At 42.0% G+C, this 18,322-nt stretch overlaps 1 protein-coding gene and 1 long non-coding RNA gene across 2 annotated transcripts in view; one reads left to right on the forward strand and one right to left on the reverse strand.

The window, feature by feature from the left end:
• The window catches only part of LOC308192562, a 34,775-nt gene that overhangs the window by 3,558 nt on the left and 12,895 nt on the right, over positions 1 to 18,322 (forward strand). The window lies entirely within an intron of this gene.
• Positions 640 to 11,359, reverse strand: SMIM28 (small integral membrane protein 28). The gene is made up of 2 exons (XM_080586262.1): positions 9,402 to 11,359; positions 640 to 3,466 (listed from the first exon to the last, which is right to left on the reverse strand). The coding sequence occupies exons 1-2, from the start codon at positions 9,510 to 9,512 to the stop codon at positions 3,047 to 3,049; spliced, it is 531 nt and encodes a 176-aa protein (XP_080442388.1). The 5' UTR covers positions 9,513 to 11,359; the 3' UTR covers positions 640 to 3,046.

An 18,322-nucleotide genomic window follows, 5' to 3' on the forward strand; every position in this document is an offset into this window, starting at 1 on the left:
TGACAGAAGTTTGTCTAACTTCTTTGTATGTCCAGAGATGGTGATGCCCGTGCTTCACTCCCCTTTTAGACTGTGGATTGCTTTTAGAAATTCGTTTTTGTAGTCTTGCTGCAATTTAAGCTTTCTAGTACTAGTCCAGATTGCTGTAGGCATAAAGTATGAAGGATTATTTTATTCTGTTTGCAGTTACCTTTTATGTATTTGAAAACTTAATATTTCAGTCTTGTGTACAGCCAAAACTCTAATGCCTTTCTTTTAGATGGTGTACTCTAAACCTTCACCTTTCAGGTTTGTCAAGCTGGACATGAGTTCTTTGTAGACTGTGAGCTACGTTTGCTTCAAAGGACACGGTCACTGGTCAGCAACCAACAGCACTAACAGTAGTTCTATGGTTACTGCCCGGTATGTCATCACAGGCTGATATGATCAGTGGTAGCTGCTAGGCGATAGAGATCAATATTTCACAATGTTTGCATAAGAAATATTCTTTTTATTATTATTTTATAATTTATATTTTGCTTTACTGGATTTTTTTTTTACTTTGGAGTGGAGATTTGAGTGAGATGCTGCTTGGGTTAAAAACTACCAGGGAAAATTAACATGCAAGACCACACAAAACTGTGTTGGAATGAGGTAAGGGATGCCAATTATAGATGGGGTGTGGGGGGGAAGTCTATTAGAAAAAGCAATTGTAAACATGGCAGTATTACTGCTAATTTGAATTTGAGAAAGTACGTGTTCTTAATTGTCTATAGTACAGCTAACAAACAGAAACTATTTGTCTAAGGTAGGATTTGAGACTTTCCCGATAAATACTATGTAAGAGACGAACACTCACAATTCCTGAGTAGTTCTACAAGTATGTTGGTCCTGATCACAAGAAATAGCACTGAAGAAGTTATCTGAATTGTAACCAAAATAACTGGAGAGCAGTTTAGAATAATGAACCTGGGGTTGGGTTTCAGACACTACCATGGTAAGAATAATCAAGAACTCCTGCTGAAGAACAGTGTAACTAATTTCAGAACATAGCAGATGTTTTAAGGCAAAATATACTAAATTTGATACAATCAAGGCTGAATTTTTAAGCATACCAGTACAATTCTTTTGGAGTTAGTGGAATATAGAGACACAAGAGGCAGAAGTGATTCTCTTTGAGTGTTAAACCTTTTAACCTTGCTAATTAGCAAGTATATGTTGTTTGGTACTCTGCTTTCCATGTAGCTGGCAACAACTGCATGTACCAAGTATTAAGGAGGCAAACAAAATCCAAGGAGACTACGTTCAAATACAGTATGTTCAAATGCATTAGTAAATACTAGGAACTCATCCCATATATGGTCTGAAAAGAAAAATGGTTGGTTGCGCTTGCATTTATCCAAAACAACAGCTGCCACTGTTCTCACCGTCTGGTAGCCAAAAGTAGGCATTAGAAAAGGAAAAGTTCTCAAAAATGTAGTTTAAGAAAATGGTGCCATTTCTGAATTATGAAGGGCACAGTGGTTTTTTTCTTCTTTTTTTTTTTTTTTTTCTTATTTCAAGAGAACCATATGAGTATCATCAATTTTGACCTGGACTATTTGGTGGTATGATTTGTGCCACTCTTGACATAGCAACGTGAAACTTAACTACCTAAAAGTGTCTGGTCTCTCTTCTACCAAATAGTGATGATTTATTCTTCCATTATTGTTACACTTAAGAGAAGAAAAAAAAAAAAAAAGTAGTACATTCACAAAGCAGGATGACTTCTACACTAGCTCATATTGACAACTTGTGAAAGTTGCTATAATCACACAGTGCAAGTCAAAACAGCTCCTGTTTTAGGAGTTGTACCAAGACTACACATGGTCATATATATGTTGTTAAGCCACAGATAATCGTAGAATCATAGAATAGCTCACACCTGCAAGGAAGAAGCTGTCAAAATACATAAAATCATCAGGTTTCATGATAGCCACCTTCCAGATGCTCAGAACAAGAGCATCTGTCAGCATAGTGAAAGTGCTATCCTGTAAGAAAGAGTTAAAGATACGCCACTGCCTAAAAGTAACCATGTGCAAGCCCTCCTGAAAAACAGAACTGGCACCAATGCATCTGAATGATACTTACTTTGCTCTAGTGGTCAAGAAGTGAGTATAATGCTGTTTTGAAATAGAAACCAGATCTTTTCATGCATTTCATTTTATTTTTTCCCCAATTCTCTTACACACTGTACCAAAAGGTCACAAGGTTTACTGTTTTAGACTTGTAAATTGAAAAATAAGTCAAGCCAGTAATCTAGAACTTTAGGACCTTGCAGACCTTGGCTTGCAGCCATAGTGTGGGTATGCTCTTGTGTGATGGTGCCTGAGTCTTCCTCACCCAGAATGATCAGGTCTTCTCTGGTCCTTCTCATTGTTCAACTGTAGTAAAAGACAGCCTTTAACAACAGTCCGTAGTTGAACTTGTGGGGACAGTTCCTGGAATTTTTTTTAGAGATTTATTTGCTTTCCTGAGAGCTGTGTTCATTACAGAGCACTGCAGAATGATATGCAATGTTTATACATGCTGATTAAGTAAATCAGCTTGTCAGAAATTCAATTAAAAATAAACACATGAAGTAGAAAAAAAGCAAACTGGAATAGATTCGTGCCAGGAGCCCTTTTTGTGACTGCTGAATCTGTAGCATAACTTATCATAGAATCATCTAGGCTGGGAAAGACAGTCAAGATCATGAAGTCCAACCATCAATGTTATGTTTCTTGGCAGCTGAGAGATTTCAGATGGGCAGATTCTCATCTGTCTGTAAGTTTAATCGTTGTATGACGTACTCGGTTTTCTCAAATTCCAACATTAACAGCCTAGAACTGATTTGCTGTCACACTGTGCATGTAGCCTTGCTACAAGTGGAAGATAGAGAATCCTAGAATGAGGTGAAAAGGCTCATTCCCTGTTACTTCAAGTTTCTTCCTTCATAATTCACTGACTTTGGCTCATTTGGATTTTTTGCTAATTTTAAAGGCCATAGCAGATCCATGTTTGTGCCGTGAGGGGCCGCATGCTTCAGCTAAGGTGCTTCTGTAGGAAGTTTATTTGGTGCTGCTGGATGTGCCATGCTCTCTTCATAAGGAGGCACTGGACCTGGAGAGAGCTCAATGTGAGCATCATCCAGGGTAGTCTTCATGGTGGCCTCCTCATAGGATGGAGGCAAACATACAGAGAGGAATGTGGCATCAGGGAGCAGAGTGGAGTAGTGGAAACTCTGTTCACTGGTCCAGGGCAGCACGGAAAGGAAATTGGGCACCTCGTGCTCAGGCAGGGCCTCAGGGAGGTCGATGCTGAAGATCTGCCCCTGTGGGGTGGGGCGCTGGCAGCGGCGGTAAAGGAAGAGCAGCAGGAATGCCAGGAAGAGCATCATGGTGGCAGGCAATATGATGCACAGAAATGGCTCTATGTCTTCTTTGGTTGAACTTATCTGTTGTCTGCTCTGTAATTAAAGCAAATAGATAGTGCACTGGATTCCTGGAGACCCCTTAATCAGAGAGAAAATACATTCTCCATCCCCCCCTGCAGTGAACTATCTGATGCATTCCCAAGTTATTTTCTGCCTGTATTAGTGGCACTCACCAATACGTTTTGCAGGCTAGTGATTTGTCAAATTCTATTTACCCATTAAAACAAAATCTTGTGACAACTAGACACGAAGATGGGGAAACCCACCTCCTTGGGAAGGGGAACAACAGACGGGAACTCTATGTATTTTGGTATGCGTCTTTATTACTCTTGAATTATGCTGGGACTAGCCCTCTTTGGAAAAGAGAGGTTAAACTTTTAAAACTTGAGACAACACTGAATTGCAGAGGAGTAGGGCTAATGATCCACTGTCTAGTGTTGTTTTGTTCTATTTGGAAAACTCTACTGTTTACTTTAATGAACAAATACTGTGACAACTGCCTCTTTCATCAGGACCTACTGCCTACTATACCTGTTCTTTGGTTGCTATATTCTTAAAGGCCAGCCCCAAATCAAACTTGGTGTGTCAGGACAGCGTGGACTGGGGCCCTTTCTTGCACTCGTTCTGCCAGCTATCCAGGAATCACTTTCCCTGTTTAAAACTGTGGAAAAAGAACTTATGGGAGTCTTGGTAGCAGCCGTGACTGGCTTGTCAGCTTAATCTCTTGAACAATACAGCACAAAAGACCTCTGTACTACACCTTCTGAACCATGCTGTTGTGTTAATAGGAGTTACAAGCTAGTGTTGTGGTGGTGGTGGTGTTTTTTTCCTTTTTTTTTAATAACATTTGAGATCTTCAGCTGTGTTAGTTTAATTTTCAAATTTTAATATATCTGATTTCCCATCTAGTTTCTAATAACTAGATCTCATTCACAGTTTAGTCTAGAATAGGGATCTAAAATGTCATTTATGATCAATCATTCCCTTTGCAAGTACTTGAAGAGTAATCAGATTGCTTTTTCACATCTTCATGGTGAGACTAAACAGATCAATGTTTCAGATTTATTTTTGTATGGAGGCAGTTACTTTCAAATCAGGATAATTCTAGTGGTTCTTTCCTCAAACTATCTGGAACAGGAATACAAATAGGCTGTTTGCAGCAATGCTTCTGGGGGGAAAAAAAAAAGGTAGTAACTGATACACCTCTTCAGTCTACTAGTACTTTCTCTGCTTATTAAAAATCATGGTCATTCTGTTAGCTACAAAACCACACTGTAACCTATATTCAACTGATTACCTACCGTGCATTTGTTACCTCTCCACTGCATAGTCATATTATTAAATTATTAGTATGTGGTCATGTTTAAGAAAAAAAAAAAAAGTAAGTAGGTTTTACTTTACAGCAAAACAAATAGTGTAGAGGAGATTTCTGCTTTTTTTTTTTTTTTCCACTGAGGTACTGTGGGTCTGAGGCCAAACCTGTTAAAGTCATTTTAAAATACATTGAAATATCATGGATTCACTATTAAGCTTTTTTTCCTCAGCTGTCTTTTAACCACAGATATGCATACTAAAGAATTGTCTCATATCCACTGATCATTTCTTATTAAAGAGTTTCTGGCAGTACAAGCAGTTGTCTTACCTCACCATTAAATGAGCTACAAGAAACAGCAGAGTTGGAAGAAAATGTTCATCTATTACTCTAATGTAGACATTAAATTATTTAATAAAATGAGGAGATTTTTTCTTATCAAGTTTGCTACTTTGTTGTTGTTGGTCTTAGAAGGTACAAAAAACAGTACACAAGAAATGAAGAAAGAATTGTGTTAGTTCTGTGCATTATGGATATTGAGATTCCCTCGTACAGTTACGCTAGCAGTGCTTTAGTAATGGATATTTAAAAGAGCTGATCTTCTGTACAGCACTTTTCATGATCCATGAAGAGTACATTTCTGAGGCTTAAGTTTTGGGTTTAATTTGTGGGGAGCAAGCTTTTGATCAGATTCAAGTGTTGTTCTTAAGATCTGTGAGTTGCGCACTGTTGTGGTTGTTGGTGAGGACAGAAGGTGAGACTGCCAGTGTTTGATATATGAGGCTAGTAGGATCATAGAATCATTAAGGTTGGAAAAGACCTCCAAGATCATCTGGTCCAACCATCACCCTACCAATGTCACCCACTAAACCATGTCCCTAAGCACCAGGTCCAACCTTTCCCTAACCACCCCCCAGGGATGGTGATGCCACCACCTCCCTGGGCAACCCATTCCAATGCCTGACTGCTCTTTCTGAGAAGAATTGTCTCATAATTTCTAACCTAAACCTCCCCTGGCACAACTTGAGGCCATTCCCTCTCATCCTGTCACCAGTTACCTGTGAAAAGTGGCTGAACCCCATGTCCCCACACCTTCCTTTCAGGTAGTTGTAGGGAGCACATAACGTCTCCCCTGAGCCTCCTCTTCTCCTCTCCTCCAGAACAACCCCAGCTCCCTCAGCCGCTCCTCACAGGACTTGTGCTCCAGGCCCTGCACCAGCTTCATAGCCCTGCTCTGGACACGCTCCAGCACCTCGATGTCCTTCTTGTAGTGAGGGGCCCAAAGCTGAACACAGTACTCGAGGTGCGGCCTCACCAGAGCTGAGTACAGGGGGACGATCACCTCCCTGCTCCTGCTGGCTGCACTATGCCTGATACAAGCCAGGATGCTGTTGGCCTTCTTGGCCGCCTGGGCACACGGCTGGCTCATGTTCAGGTGAGCATTGTCCAACAACTCCCCTCCCCCTCCCCCCCCCCCCCCATCCTTTTCCTCTGCACAGCTTTCCAGCCACCCTACCCCAAGCCTGTAGCGCTGCATGGGCTTGTTGTGACCAAAGTGCAGGACCCAGCACTTAGCCATGTTGAACCTCATCCCATTGGCCTCTGCCCATCAACCCATCCTGTCCAGGTCCCTCTGCAGGGCCTTCCTACCCTCTGGCAGATCAACATTTTCCCCCAACTTGGTGTCACCTGCAAACTTACTGAGGGTGCACTCAATTCCCTCATCCCAATCATCAATGAAGATATTAAAGAGGATGGGCCCCAACACCGACCCCTGGGAACACCATTCGTGACCAGTCGCCAGCTGGATTTCACTCTGTTCACCACCACTCTCTGGGCCTGGCCATTCAGCCAGTTTTTCACCCAGCAAAGAGTGTACCTGTAAAAGGAATATGAAGCCCTGATTATCTTACCTTTAAGACCAGTGCACCATCCCAGTGAATTTCACTGGAAGGAAGCTTATATTTTAAATAATAGCCAAGGACCACTGCCATATCCTTCACGTGTTGGGGGAAGCACAGCCTAGTGTTACAGCTGCCTGGTGCTTCCTGGTCTGAGACATGGCCTCACACAGGGGCTCGGTTGTTGAGAATCCACAGGATGGCAGGAAAAAGAGGAGGGACTGATGGAGTAGATGCAAATTTGCAGATGCCCGTAACTTGAAGCATAAATCACAGTGACTTACTGTACGTTTTGATATTACCTTCTGCCAAGCATTGTACGTAACTGGTTTTACATCAAGATGTGGCTCAAGAAGTATTTACTGCAGCTGATTAATATTTTGTAGGTATATCCAAACACACCAAAAGTACTGGGAGACAACTGAGCGGTGTTGGTCACTGTTTTTCTGCTGTGTTTTTGTGCCTGTTTCTGAGAGGAGCGGTTATGGAGCTACTGAAGAATGTTATGAAGATCTTGACATAAAGACTTGGAAAATCTTATAGCTGTAAGAACCAAAAACTATAATTAAACTAAATAAACATTTTTTCTGAAGCTTTAAAGCTACAAAAGAAACAATGGGCTGGTGGCTATAGGTATTGGAAAATAAGTGCCAGAAATGGAAAATAAATGTTCTAGAAATGAAACTGAATCTTCAGTCGTTGAAAAATGTAAGCAAATTAACCAACTGCTGTACATATCAAAAGTAAAATTTTAACATCTGGAATTTTCCAAAGCAAGCATATTAAGTGACTTAGGGAATTACTTGGTAGCATTTCCTTGATTGGTTTCTTTTGATACTACAGCTTCAGGTGAGGTCTGTATGCTCTGCCTGTGTTACCATGAGCAACTACTGTGGATTTTTTAATTGACATAAACAAGACTCGGACTTCCAGCCTGAGATAAGCTACAGACACACAAACACAGGGAAAACAGCCTGTATAAAGAGGAGAAAGCAGAAAAGTGTGCAGCTGTAAAAGGAGTTAAGTTTCTAAAAAGTCCTCTGTTTTCCTAGAACTGATTTTTAGTAGGATGGTTTGGCCATTGGGGGTTATTTCCCATCATAATCATTCTTTTAATTTATACCTTTGAGGACAGAAGCAAAGGGTCAGTTTTCTTCTATGTGTTCAGTATTTTAGAAGTAGTAAAGCCTTTCATTAGTAATCTGTCTGCCTGCATCTTTTTTTTTTTTATCATGCTGAAGATGTACAGTTGCCAGCTTACAGATTACATGACCCATATCAGTTTAGATGAGCTTTTATTCATGCCTGTTGATAAAGGAATGAAATGGAGAGTGCAGAGTTGTGTGGCATTTCTGTAATGAGTAATTGAATGGTTTTGGAATTGAACTTTTAGTATAGACAAAAGAAACCTAGTACCTACTTTAGAAGGGAATGACCTAATAACATAAAACATGAGTTTAAAGGAAGCTTTTGTGTAAGGATAGGGGGGAAAAAAAAAGAAAAAGAAAAAATAAAATAAAAAGAGCTTGCTTGGCTTGCTTAAATTCCCATTGAAGTGGCTGTTTGATTGGTGCTAGAATTTATTATGTGAATGATTTGCTAGGGTACTTAGAACATTATTTACATGACTTTTTAAATATAGTCCATATTTATGCTAATAGTTTGATATGGCGTTTGAAGCTGAATCAAGGAACAGGTACTTCTGAATGTTTTAACTGGATTTGGAGCAAAGTCTCCTTTGAACTCAGTAGGCTGTGGCCCATGCATAGGTGCTTTTCTAAGTTCCATTCTGCTTCTCAAAGCTGATTCGTTATTGCTTGTAAAAAGCAAAAAACATTAAACTTTGGCGAACAGAAAAACATTTTGATGTGCTTTTGTATACGGTAATAACAGCACAATTTTAAAGAGATCCTAGATTTACACTGCATTTTCAAATACTTATTAGAATGTGCTGCTGGTGCTGCTGTTTCCAGCTGTCAGACAAAACCAGTTTCAGGGTGTGAAGATGTTGCCATTCAAACTCTGGTGGTCTTACTGATAAGGTAGACTATTAAAATCATAGAGGCATTCAAAAACTACTTTTTCTCTCCCTTTTTGCCCCCAACCACTCCTACCCCCTTTCCTTTTACAACAATATACTTGACTGCTAAGTAGCATGGCCAGTTTATTTGCTGGTGCTACTTGCCTCAGACATTTACTAGGGGTATATATGAACCTGAAATTTTTATTCCTCATCAGAGAAACCCTTTCTCTGCATCCCAGCCAAAGACAGAAAAGCAGGCTGTGTTTTCATCTCCGATGGCTACTTCCCTCCCCCCACTTGCCTGCCTGTGATCCTCTCTCTGAGAAGTAATCAGCGCACAGCTTAGAGAACAAGAGTTCATTGCCACCTGCTACGGACTCTAAACATCTGTAGAAAGGCTTCATAGGACCAGACCCAAAGAGTAAACACGTATTTAAAAGAAAAGAAATCAAGGAATAACAGAATGCATTATGCTTAAAAGAAAGAAACTTCTTTAACTGCCACTCCAGCAAGGTTTTCCTTCTGATGTTTATTTTTTTTCACCATATCTGTGGTGAAAAGAACTTAACAGCAATAAATAAATGCCTTGATGCTATGTAATTGCGCATTACTGCTTTGATACAGCTCGATACCCATGTATTAACTATGTACATACACTGAGGCACTGTACAAACATACACACACATGCAAAGTCAAAGGAGGTGCCACAAACACGAGCAGGAGGGTACAGACCTGGAGCTCTGTTTCCAGCAGTGGCCCACTTGTCTCATTGTTTAGCCAGTCGTAGTTCCCCCTGTCAGCATGTCCGAATTTCCTCCAGTTGCTGCCTAGGAGCCACCTCATGCTTTCATCTACCTGGTCTTCTGCCTTCGTGCCTCCACCTTGCTTCGCTGCTTGCCGCCACGTCCCCGCCTCCCAGCCTCAACCCAGCTGGGCTGCTCTCAGCTAATGATCGCTTGGAAATTGTATCTCTCCTTTCCAGCACCGAGGAAAGAAAAAAATAAATAAAAAATTAGACCCCCACCCCCCGTCAGGAAGCCATGCAAACAGATCTCTGATTCTCTCTCCACTTCCAACTCAATCTCCCTGGATTTGCTTCAGTGGCCTACATTACCAGCAAAGCTGGCATCAGGTATCAGGGCGCCGTGGCTGATAGCGCTCTGATTGGAGAGCTCCCCGCATTAGGATTATTAAAAGGGGAATTTGCATGGGAAGCTGAAACCACATCGTCCTGGCTCCATGTGGATAAATAACCGCCTGTATTTAGGTATCTAATAAGCACTTTTCCAACAAAAAAATAATAACTTCTATGTCAAGAGTGAAAGTTCCCTCTCAGTTGCAGAGTGTGAGGAAGCACTGAGGGTCCAGACAGGTTTTTCTTCCCTGCTGCTGGAACATACAGTAAACAGTGAGAGCAGCTTCTGGGTAGAGAGGCAAGGACATAAGGCTAAATGCTATACTGAATTATTTAGCAGCCCGAGAATGTAAATGTTAATGATAAATCCAGAGAGAGAAGTCTGCCAGAGCAGCTTTGGTCACTGAGAGCACACAAGCGCTTTCAATAATGAGTTGTCAGTGTAGTTAAATCTGGACTCACTAGGATGTGTGTTGTTAAATGGAGATTGTTTCAAGTGAGAAGCCTTTGTGGTGTTTCTTAAGAAAAGAAAATGTCAGCGGTGTATATTAACATCTGAAGGGAGCAATGTTTAAGTTGAATCAAGGTTTAACTCTTACTGAGAAGTTGGAACTGTCTTTTCCTTTTTTGCTCAGGGCAGAGGAAGAGGCTATGGTTAATATTCAGTTCAACTGTAATATATCCTGTGTGGCTTCTCAAGATCAATGCATTAAAGCAAAATTTATGTTCATGACTGATAATACAAAATTGTGGGGTCAGAATTATCACATTTTATTTCTTGCTTGGGCTTCCTTAATTCACTGCTCCCAGAAAACTGTAGGCCTAACTGATGGCAAGCTGAATTCTCACAACTCCAAAAAAGTCAGTAAGAAGTGTCAGCTCTTGATGTGTCTAATCAGAGGATTCTGGAAGAGTCTGTTCAAAGATGGGCTTTGATCCCTGCAGCTTTGGCATACAGGGTGGATTTACCCTGCGGATAAATCTGGGCTGTAGGAGAAAAATGAGGTTGATAAACTCAGCCTGTGTTGTTACAGAAGTTGCAAGCTGAGCAGTGAACGGTGAGCAATGCTGACTGAGAGTTTGTTATCAGTGTTAAAGCAGCTGCACCCTTCATCAGAAATGAGATCCTGCTCTTGCTGCTGCTGAGGAGGTGCTGCATGAAGTGAGGAAGGTCACCTAAGCAAAGCTTTTGCCTGCTTCTCTGAAGACTCCTCCCTTCCTGGGTGCCTCACTTGTCATCTTGGAAAGCACTTTGCGAAGTGGTGAGCGCATGCATCTGTGGGGCCAAGGTGTGAACTGCAGTGTCCCCTGAGCAGCTGGGTCCTAAACGTGACTCAACAGCACGCACCAAGATAACCAAATACCTGCCGTGATGTCTCAATACCTTGTGTGGAAGCAGGAATGACAACTATATTTCCCGAACTGTAGTGTTAAAATAAATTCCTAAAGGAGTTTTGTGACTGCATAGTTTAAATCTGTCATCTCACAAGCAGGAAACTTTCATATACTATCTTAATTAGGGTCTTAATACAGCCCTTAAGAATATTAATGCTATTTTTAAAACCTTGCTGTAAATTTGCTTTGGGACTGTCATGAATAATGAGGAGAAGTAAAAGATTATGTGTACTTAGAGTGTAAACACCCTGTTTGGCATTCTTAGAATACAGTTAGATGAATTTTAGCCAAAATAAGGTGTGTGCTTTTAAGACTAATTGACCTGGTATACTAAGTGGTTTGAATTCTTGGCCTCTGGAAAATCTTTAAGAATGATTTAATTTAGTAGAGCTGCGGCCAAATGGGAATTTGGGGAAATGTAGTGACCTTCGTCATGCAGGTAATTGGAATATAAAATAATAGTTCTCTCTTTGGCTTTATAATCAGTGGACCCAGAAGGAAAATTACTGAGAGGATTGGAGAGAAAGTCTTTCTGCTGCCAGTGAGTGGTCTGAAGCTCATGTGATATCCTGCATTTGTATATAAGACCTGCTTGTGCAAAGCTGAAACACCACCACTCTGGACTTATGTTGTGATGTCCAATCTGTCACAGATTTCTAGCAACTCTGTGGGTCACATGTGACTTATTTCTCCTTCTCAAAGAGTTCATAGATATCACCATAGCTTGGGCGTGCTTTAGCGTGGAGACTGAGAGGAGGAACATCCTTGAATCCAAGCCTCATGGCCAGGTGTCGACTTGCTGCATCCAAATGTGGGGAAGGCAGAAATTTGGAGGTCTTCAGACTTTAACAGGATCAAAGCAGTCCCTTCCACCTCTGCCTTTTGTTCTTAGAAATAATTCGTTGACTCATTTTGATTGATCCTGGCAATCTGGAAAAAATAGCTGGCATGGAATTGTACCACGAAATTGATTAAAGTTTGGTTAAAAACAAAGAAAAAATTATGTTTGTCATTATCAGTTAGAGTTGCTAATATCACTTCTAATGAGCAGGGAGAGAAGCCGGGGATAGGAAGCCAGTGCAGAAAATGGGCACCTCCTCTGTTCTCCATCTGTCATAAATAATTCATATTTCAGATCTGCTGAGATGTTTGAAGCTAGTGGTGTAATTCTATGCTGTATTGCCACTAATATTAGCATGGAACAGAATGTCCACAGTGTCCTAAATGCCTTTGAATTTTCTTGCTTTTTTCTTTCCACATTTTTTTCTGTTTCAGTGGCAAACCTTCTCTGCTATAATGACCCCTCTATTTGAGGATGGGTGTGAGGGCCAACCCGAATAATGCGATACTATTAATTGTAGGGAAGGAGGTGTTAGAGCTGTAACTGTATGGTGTTATGAGGTGTAGGTTTATTGGATGAAGTGGAGGGAGATCCTGACTCCTGCCTGTAACCAGCTGATAGGTTTAAGCCACAACATGGGTGTCTCTGTGTCCTTCAGGCAGGAGTGGTGTTTGCTCCTGTCCCTTCCTCTTCAGTCGTGCAATTAAGGAGGTCGTAATGATGTGGTCTTTTCTGGTAAATCCTTTACTATATTGAGATCTGAGGGTGTTGTTGTTGTTATTGTCGTTAGACATCAATACCTTTTATTTTCCAAACTTTTTCAAAAAGAAAGCACCTTCTGGAAAGCAACCTTTCCCCTGTCCCACACCCTATCAAGCTACAAAAACGGTCACTTTGGGGGGGCGGATGGAATCGGGTGTAAACCCACTGAAAACCAGTATCCTGGAGAGCAGCGTATTAACAGGCTGAGGGCACTCGCGGCCTGCAAAAACAGAGGCAGGAGGAACCGGTTACAAAACGCTTCCGAGCCTGAGAGCTTGGTGCTGCCTGCCTTGGCACAGAAGCCGCAGCAGGAGGTTTTCCTGAGCACTGATCCGAGGCTGCAGGGTTGGCAGCGGAGAGCTGAGCAGGGCCCCAGGGCAGGGCTGTGGCCACCTCTGGGCCGGAGCAGTCCGGGCTGCTGCAGGCTGCGGCCTGGGGCTCCACAGCGTGCAGCTTTTGTATTTTTTTCTTTATTTTTAAACTTTTATCATTAGTTTCTCTCATGTTTGATCCCTTTCCTTCACAGCTGGTCATCCTTACCCTATATTCCTGTTTTCTCTTATTTAAGCCTGCCAGTGTGTCTTTATTTTTGCTTCAGCTCATGTTACGTTGCATAACCTCTTGGTCATCTTGTCCATACTTTGTAAATCTCTCAGGGTGCTGGGGCACCAGGCAGCCTGCTGTATAAGAGCACCATACGGCTGCATAAGAGCACCACGCTGCTGCCTTTGGCCTCTGGTAGCATCCAGTGCCTGGTACAGAGAGGTGGGTGCTGAGGGGGATCGGTAGCAGCCGAGGTGCTGACTTCCCCTTGCGTGGTAGTGTGCTGAGGCTTCAGAGAGCTGTAATGCAGGCACCATCTGAGTGATGGAGCCCACCACAGCAAATCTGGCAAGCAAAATCCTGAACTTTTCTTTGGGCCTGAGTGTGGAGTGGCTGCCCATGAGAGCACATCTGGAGGACGTTTTTCTCCTCCAGGAGTGGCAAAGGTTGGAAAGGATGAATGTTTTGTTGGGGGCCATGAGGTTTAACCTTGAGCAGTGTGACATGTTTTTCCTCACGCTCCTGAACTGTTTGTGCGAGTGTGTGTGTGCACGTGTGTGACTTACATGTTTGGGAATTGATTTCAGTCTCATTCATGTTTTGGGGAAGGGGAGATTGGGTTGTGAGTATTTTTGGGAACTGAGGATTAAATGCTGTTGCTGTTGCATCTTTCATATTTTCAGCCTGAGATATGCCTGTTTTATTTATTCTATCTTACTGATGTTGTCAGGTGCATCTCTGCGATAATGCTTGTGAAAGTTTTGTTACCATCTTTGGCTCACACTCTTTGCTATCAAAGTTGGTCGAAATTTTGCCATCAGTTCCACACGAAGGGGCAGATAACGAGCTCTGTATGTCATCTTAACCTGTCAGAGTTGAAGTGGGTGCAGGCCAGTTTCTTGCATGCTCCTATTCAATGTAATGGAAAGCACATGAAAAGATCCTTTGTTGTGTTTGTTTTAGTAAAGTGTAACTCAGAATGTATTAATCTGGCATAAGGATTATACTCCAAACACATCCAAGGTAGTTCAGTTTCCACTGGTGTCCGAGCTCCATGTGCCTGAACACTTAGATGGGCTAACTTATCCTGGTGACCGTGTGGCCTTGTGCTGCGGTGTCTGTGGCACAGCTTGTCAGGTGCTTTGCCTTTGGTCCTAAAGAAATGCCGTTCTTGACTGATTCTGCTTTTCTGTGGGGGAGTGCGCCTTTCCTGCTGCCACCCACTACTTGTGCAGCTACTGCTTTTCCAAGGTATGTAACAGCTTTGAGTCAGCCTAAGTTGCAAAAATTCTGTTTCATCAACAATCAAAAATCAATTTTCATCAATAATCACAATTGAACCTCCTAGCATGGAGACAGCCTAAAAGTAGCTGCAATGAATAATAAATTAAGATATATATGTATGTATGCATGAAGTATAGGAATAGAAAAAAGATATTTAATTTGTATAATAACACTTCCACTATTTTACCATAAGTTTCCTAGGCTTGTTCCTGAGTGCTGGATTTAGGCTGCTTTTGTGTGATTCAGAGTTACCACTGCTCTCCTTGGAAATCCTACAGACCTCGTAAGCGGTCTGTAGGTTCTTTGGCTGTGTTTATTCAGTGTGTTAGGAACTGATGAAATAATGTATTTTAGTGAAAAAAATAGAAAACTTAGATTGCCCAGATTTCAACCTCTCTTGCAGCATGTTTGAAAGATAAATAAATAAATACCAAAATGCCCACAGCATCCTGCCATCTCTTTCACTGTCATCATTGCAGAAAAAAGATTAGAAAATGGAGACTTCTCTTTTCTCCTGAACGTTCTTGTTTGGGGTGCTGATTAAAAGTTAATCATCCTGTTTTGCATTTATTTTTTTATTTTTGCCACGGTCCAGGAGTTCTAAATGTCTTTCATGAGTATTATCTAAGTACTTGTTTCTTGATCAGTAGGTAACTGTTTTCTTGTTTGCTTGTTTTTTGTTTTTACTAGATGTATGATTCATCCAGATTGAACCCCACTTCTTTTCACTGGTATTTCAATAACCTTTCAGTGCATTTGGATTTTTCTCCTTGTATGTTCAGAGGTGGTTGCAGCATCCTTCTGTACCATGCAGGGATTTAGTTAATTCTTTATATTCTGTCAGGTTTGCTAATGGCACTGTTTGATAAAACAGTACATAATTCTGGCTATTCTATGATCTTACTAAAATAATTCATCCCAACTAAGTGCAGTCAGTGATGATATATTTGACTGCAGTGACTGAGTTTCAATCCATTTTACAAATCTTTGTTCAAAACTTTGTAACTTTCTGATAGAATATTGTGCATTCCTGCATCAAATCCCTTGAGACTGTATCTAAATAGAGCAGTCTCCATGTCAATGTTTGTCGCTAGCACGGTATGTCTTGTACAAAAGCACGATTGTATTTTCATAGCCAGGTCTGGTTAATATAATTTGCTGCTAAAAATTTATCAAATCTCCATGCCAAAGGAATAGGGTTCTTCCTAATGTTGCAGAGAGACATTATGGCTAGAAGCACTGTTTGAGAAGGGAACCCCCGTAGGTTCTTCTAACTACCAGAACACACTCAGTTCTTCTCCAGACTGGAAAAAATAGATACGAGTGACTTATTCTTCCTTTGTTATCACTTTAAGGTCAGGAGCATCTCCAGAGCAGAACAACTAAATGTATTAACATCCTCCCTTGCAGAATTAGGGAAGTCTTGGTATCTTTACTGTCATTAATAGTGAATCGGTAAGACTATATTTGCTGTTGTTAAAATGCTCGAAACTTTTCAGAGCTTGAGAAATGCAGCTGTTGAAATACATTCCTCTCCCAAAGCATGTTTAGCAATAACAGTAAGAATGTGTGAGCTGAAAATTCTCTGTATAACCTGAAACAGCTGATGTAGTACCTGAGCTTGTAGAGCTGCGTGGGCTGCAGGTGCCCATATACATGTGAGGATGAGCTGCGTGATAAACCTGACCAAAGACATGGTAGCAGGGGGCCTTCAGAATCTATAAAAGGTTAGGCACTGCTTACCTGCTTTTCCTTAACCCCATTTTATGCCTGGTGAGGCAGCTTTCCTGCAGCTGCAGTTTGCACCTGTATGGGACTGTACAGGAGAGACTTGTTCAGCTTTGTGCTCAGCTGTCAAGGAAAGGCCCTCCTTGGGGGAGAGGGAGGAAATTACTCCAATCTGCCGACTTCTGCATGCGTGTGAAACTTTCTGAATTGAAGTGTGCATTATTTAACAGAGCATCAGCTGAAAGGCTTTTGGCAATTTTGTGTTGTTTTAATTTAGGTGAACTGGAACAGGACTTTGCTTGAAATAACACACATTTTGTTTCAAATAGCACACGTACTGTTTCAATTTGGAGTTCACGTCTTGAAGCTGAATCTGTTCTGAATCTGGAGATTCCTGCTTAGAGCTTATGGAGAAGGTGCACAGCCCACTGCAACCTGTAGCATAAAGTTTTCTATTGAAATGAAATACATGTAGAAAATCTTAAAGGCCCTAAGACATTGCAAAAGCTTTATTTTCTCAAATGCTCTTGTTAACGGTTCTTCTCAGTAAAGTTAAGTCAAACCTCAATTCAAGGATGTGACCCTTGTTGCACACAGGCAGGTGGGATAGCCTTAAGTGCATGAAGCTTTACAAGCAGGGCTGATGGCATACATTGACCTCAAAACTACCTGAAGGGGCAGAAAGGAAGGAGAGAAGAATAAAATAAAATAAAGTTCTCCCACCAGCCAGCAGGGAGAAGTGAGGGAGTCCCAGAGAGGTGTCCCCGTGGTGCAGCACTTGGTTCAGGAGCTGCTCGACTCCCTGATGGTTGCTTTTGCTTACGATGCTGTCAGTGTTGATTGCATTAGGTGTGATGTGGTGCACGTGTGCCTGCTGGTTGGCCAGTTGCTAGACTTTGTGCACGTGTTACTGGGTAATGTGTATTGGGAAGGCAAATAGCCATTGCCCTAGCAGGTGTTAGAGTTGCCAATGAAAAACCGTGAGGGGAGTGTTGAAGGGATCTCACTATGGAGCTGTAGCCTGAGAACTAAGATGTGAGGAGGCAGAGGGGGAGAAGGGATGATTAGAACAGGGAGAGCAGACATTTTCTAACATAAGGGATATAAAAATGCTCCAGAATCAAGCTGTGCAAGGCCATGAGGACAAGAGCACTTGGGACACCAGGGTAAAGGCACTGCCACGGTGTCCTCAGGCTGGGAGATGAGGGTTGACAGAGGTGCTAGTGAAAAAGACTGAAAGCAAAAGGCCCTTGATATTAAAAAGGTAAGGCACCATGCAACGTCCTGGAGAGGAAACCACAGGTGCAAAGACAAGGGCTTTAATTGTGACTTCTTCAAATAGGTGTCTTAGCTGGACAGCTGGGTTTGGCATTAGAAGCAGATCACAAAATAAACATCTTGTCTAGGCAATTGGAGGGAATAATTGCAAGTTAGAAATAATTGGACTGTGTAAGGTGCTGAGATCTACTACTCAGTGTAGCTACCCTTGTAGGTAACGGAGTAGGTTGTATAGTGGGGAAGACTTGGGTCCAGGCTGAGGTGAGTTTTCCTTTAAAGAATAACTGAACTTTGCTGGGGGCAGTGGTGTACAAGCAGAGCAGCAGTGAACAGAGCAGCTTAGGGAGGTATGTGACTTCCGCTGCAAGGTGGGGATCTTCTCACCCCATGTCCAAACCTGAGTCTCTCCAGGTGACCTGCTGTGTCACGGCAGGAGGAACCAGGCAGCTGCTGGGGGGGTAACAGGGCCCGCACAGGTGAGCGCTTGTAATGGGCGCAGGTTGTAGGGTCGGAGCTGGACCTGACTACCTGACTGGTCAGAGGCGTTTGTGTTTGGCTCCAAGCACTGCTTTTCACCAGGTGCGGGATGATGCCTCCTTGAAAGGAAGGCTTGCCCAACCAGCACAGCTTGTTACCGAGGATCAGACTCAGGCGCAATGAGGTCTAAAGAGACATGAGATGTAGAAC

This window comes from Anser brachyrhynchus (genome assembly GCF_964034855.1).
Source record: "Anser brachyrhynchus genome assembly, chromosome: 3".
Taxonomy (NCBI): domain Eukaryota; kingdom Metazoa; phylum Chordata; class Aves; order Anseriformes; family Anatidae; genus Anser; species Anser brachyrhynchus.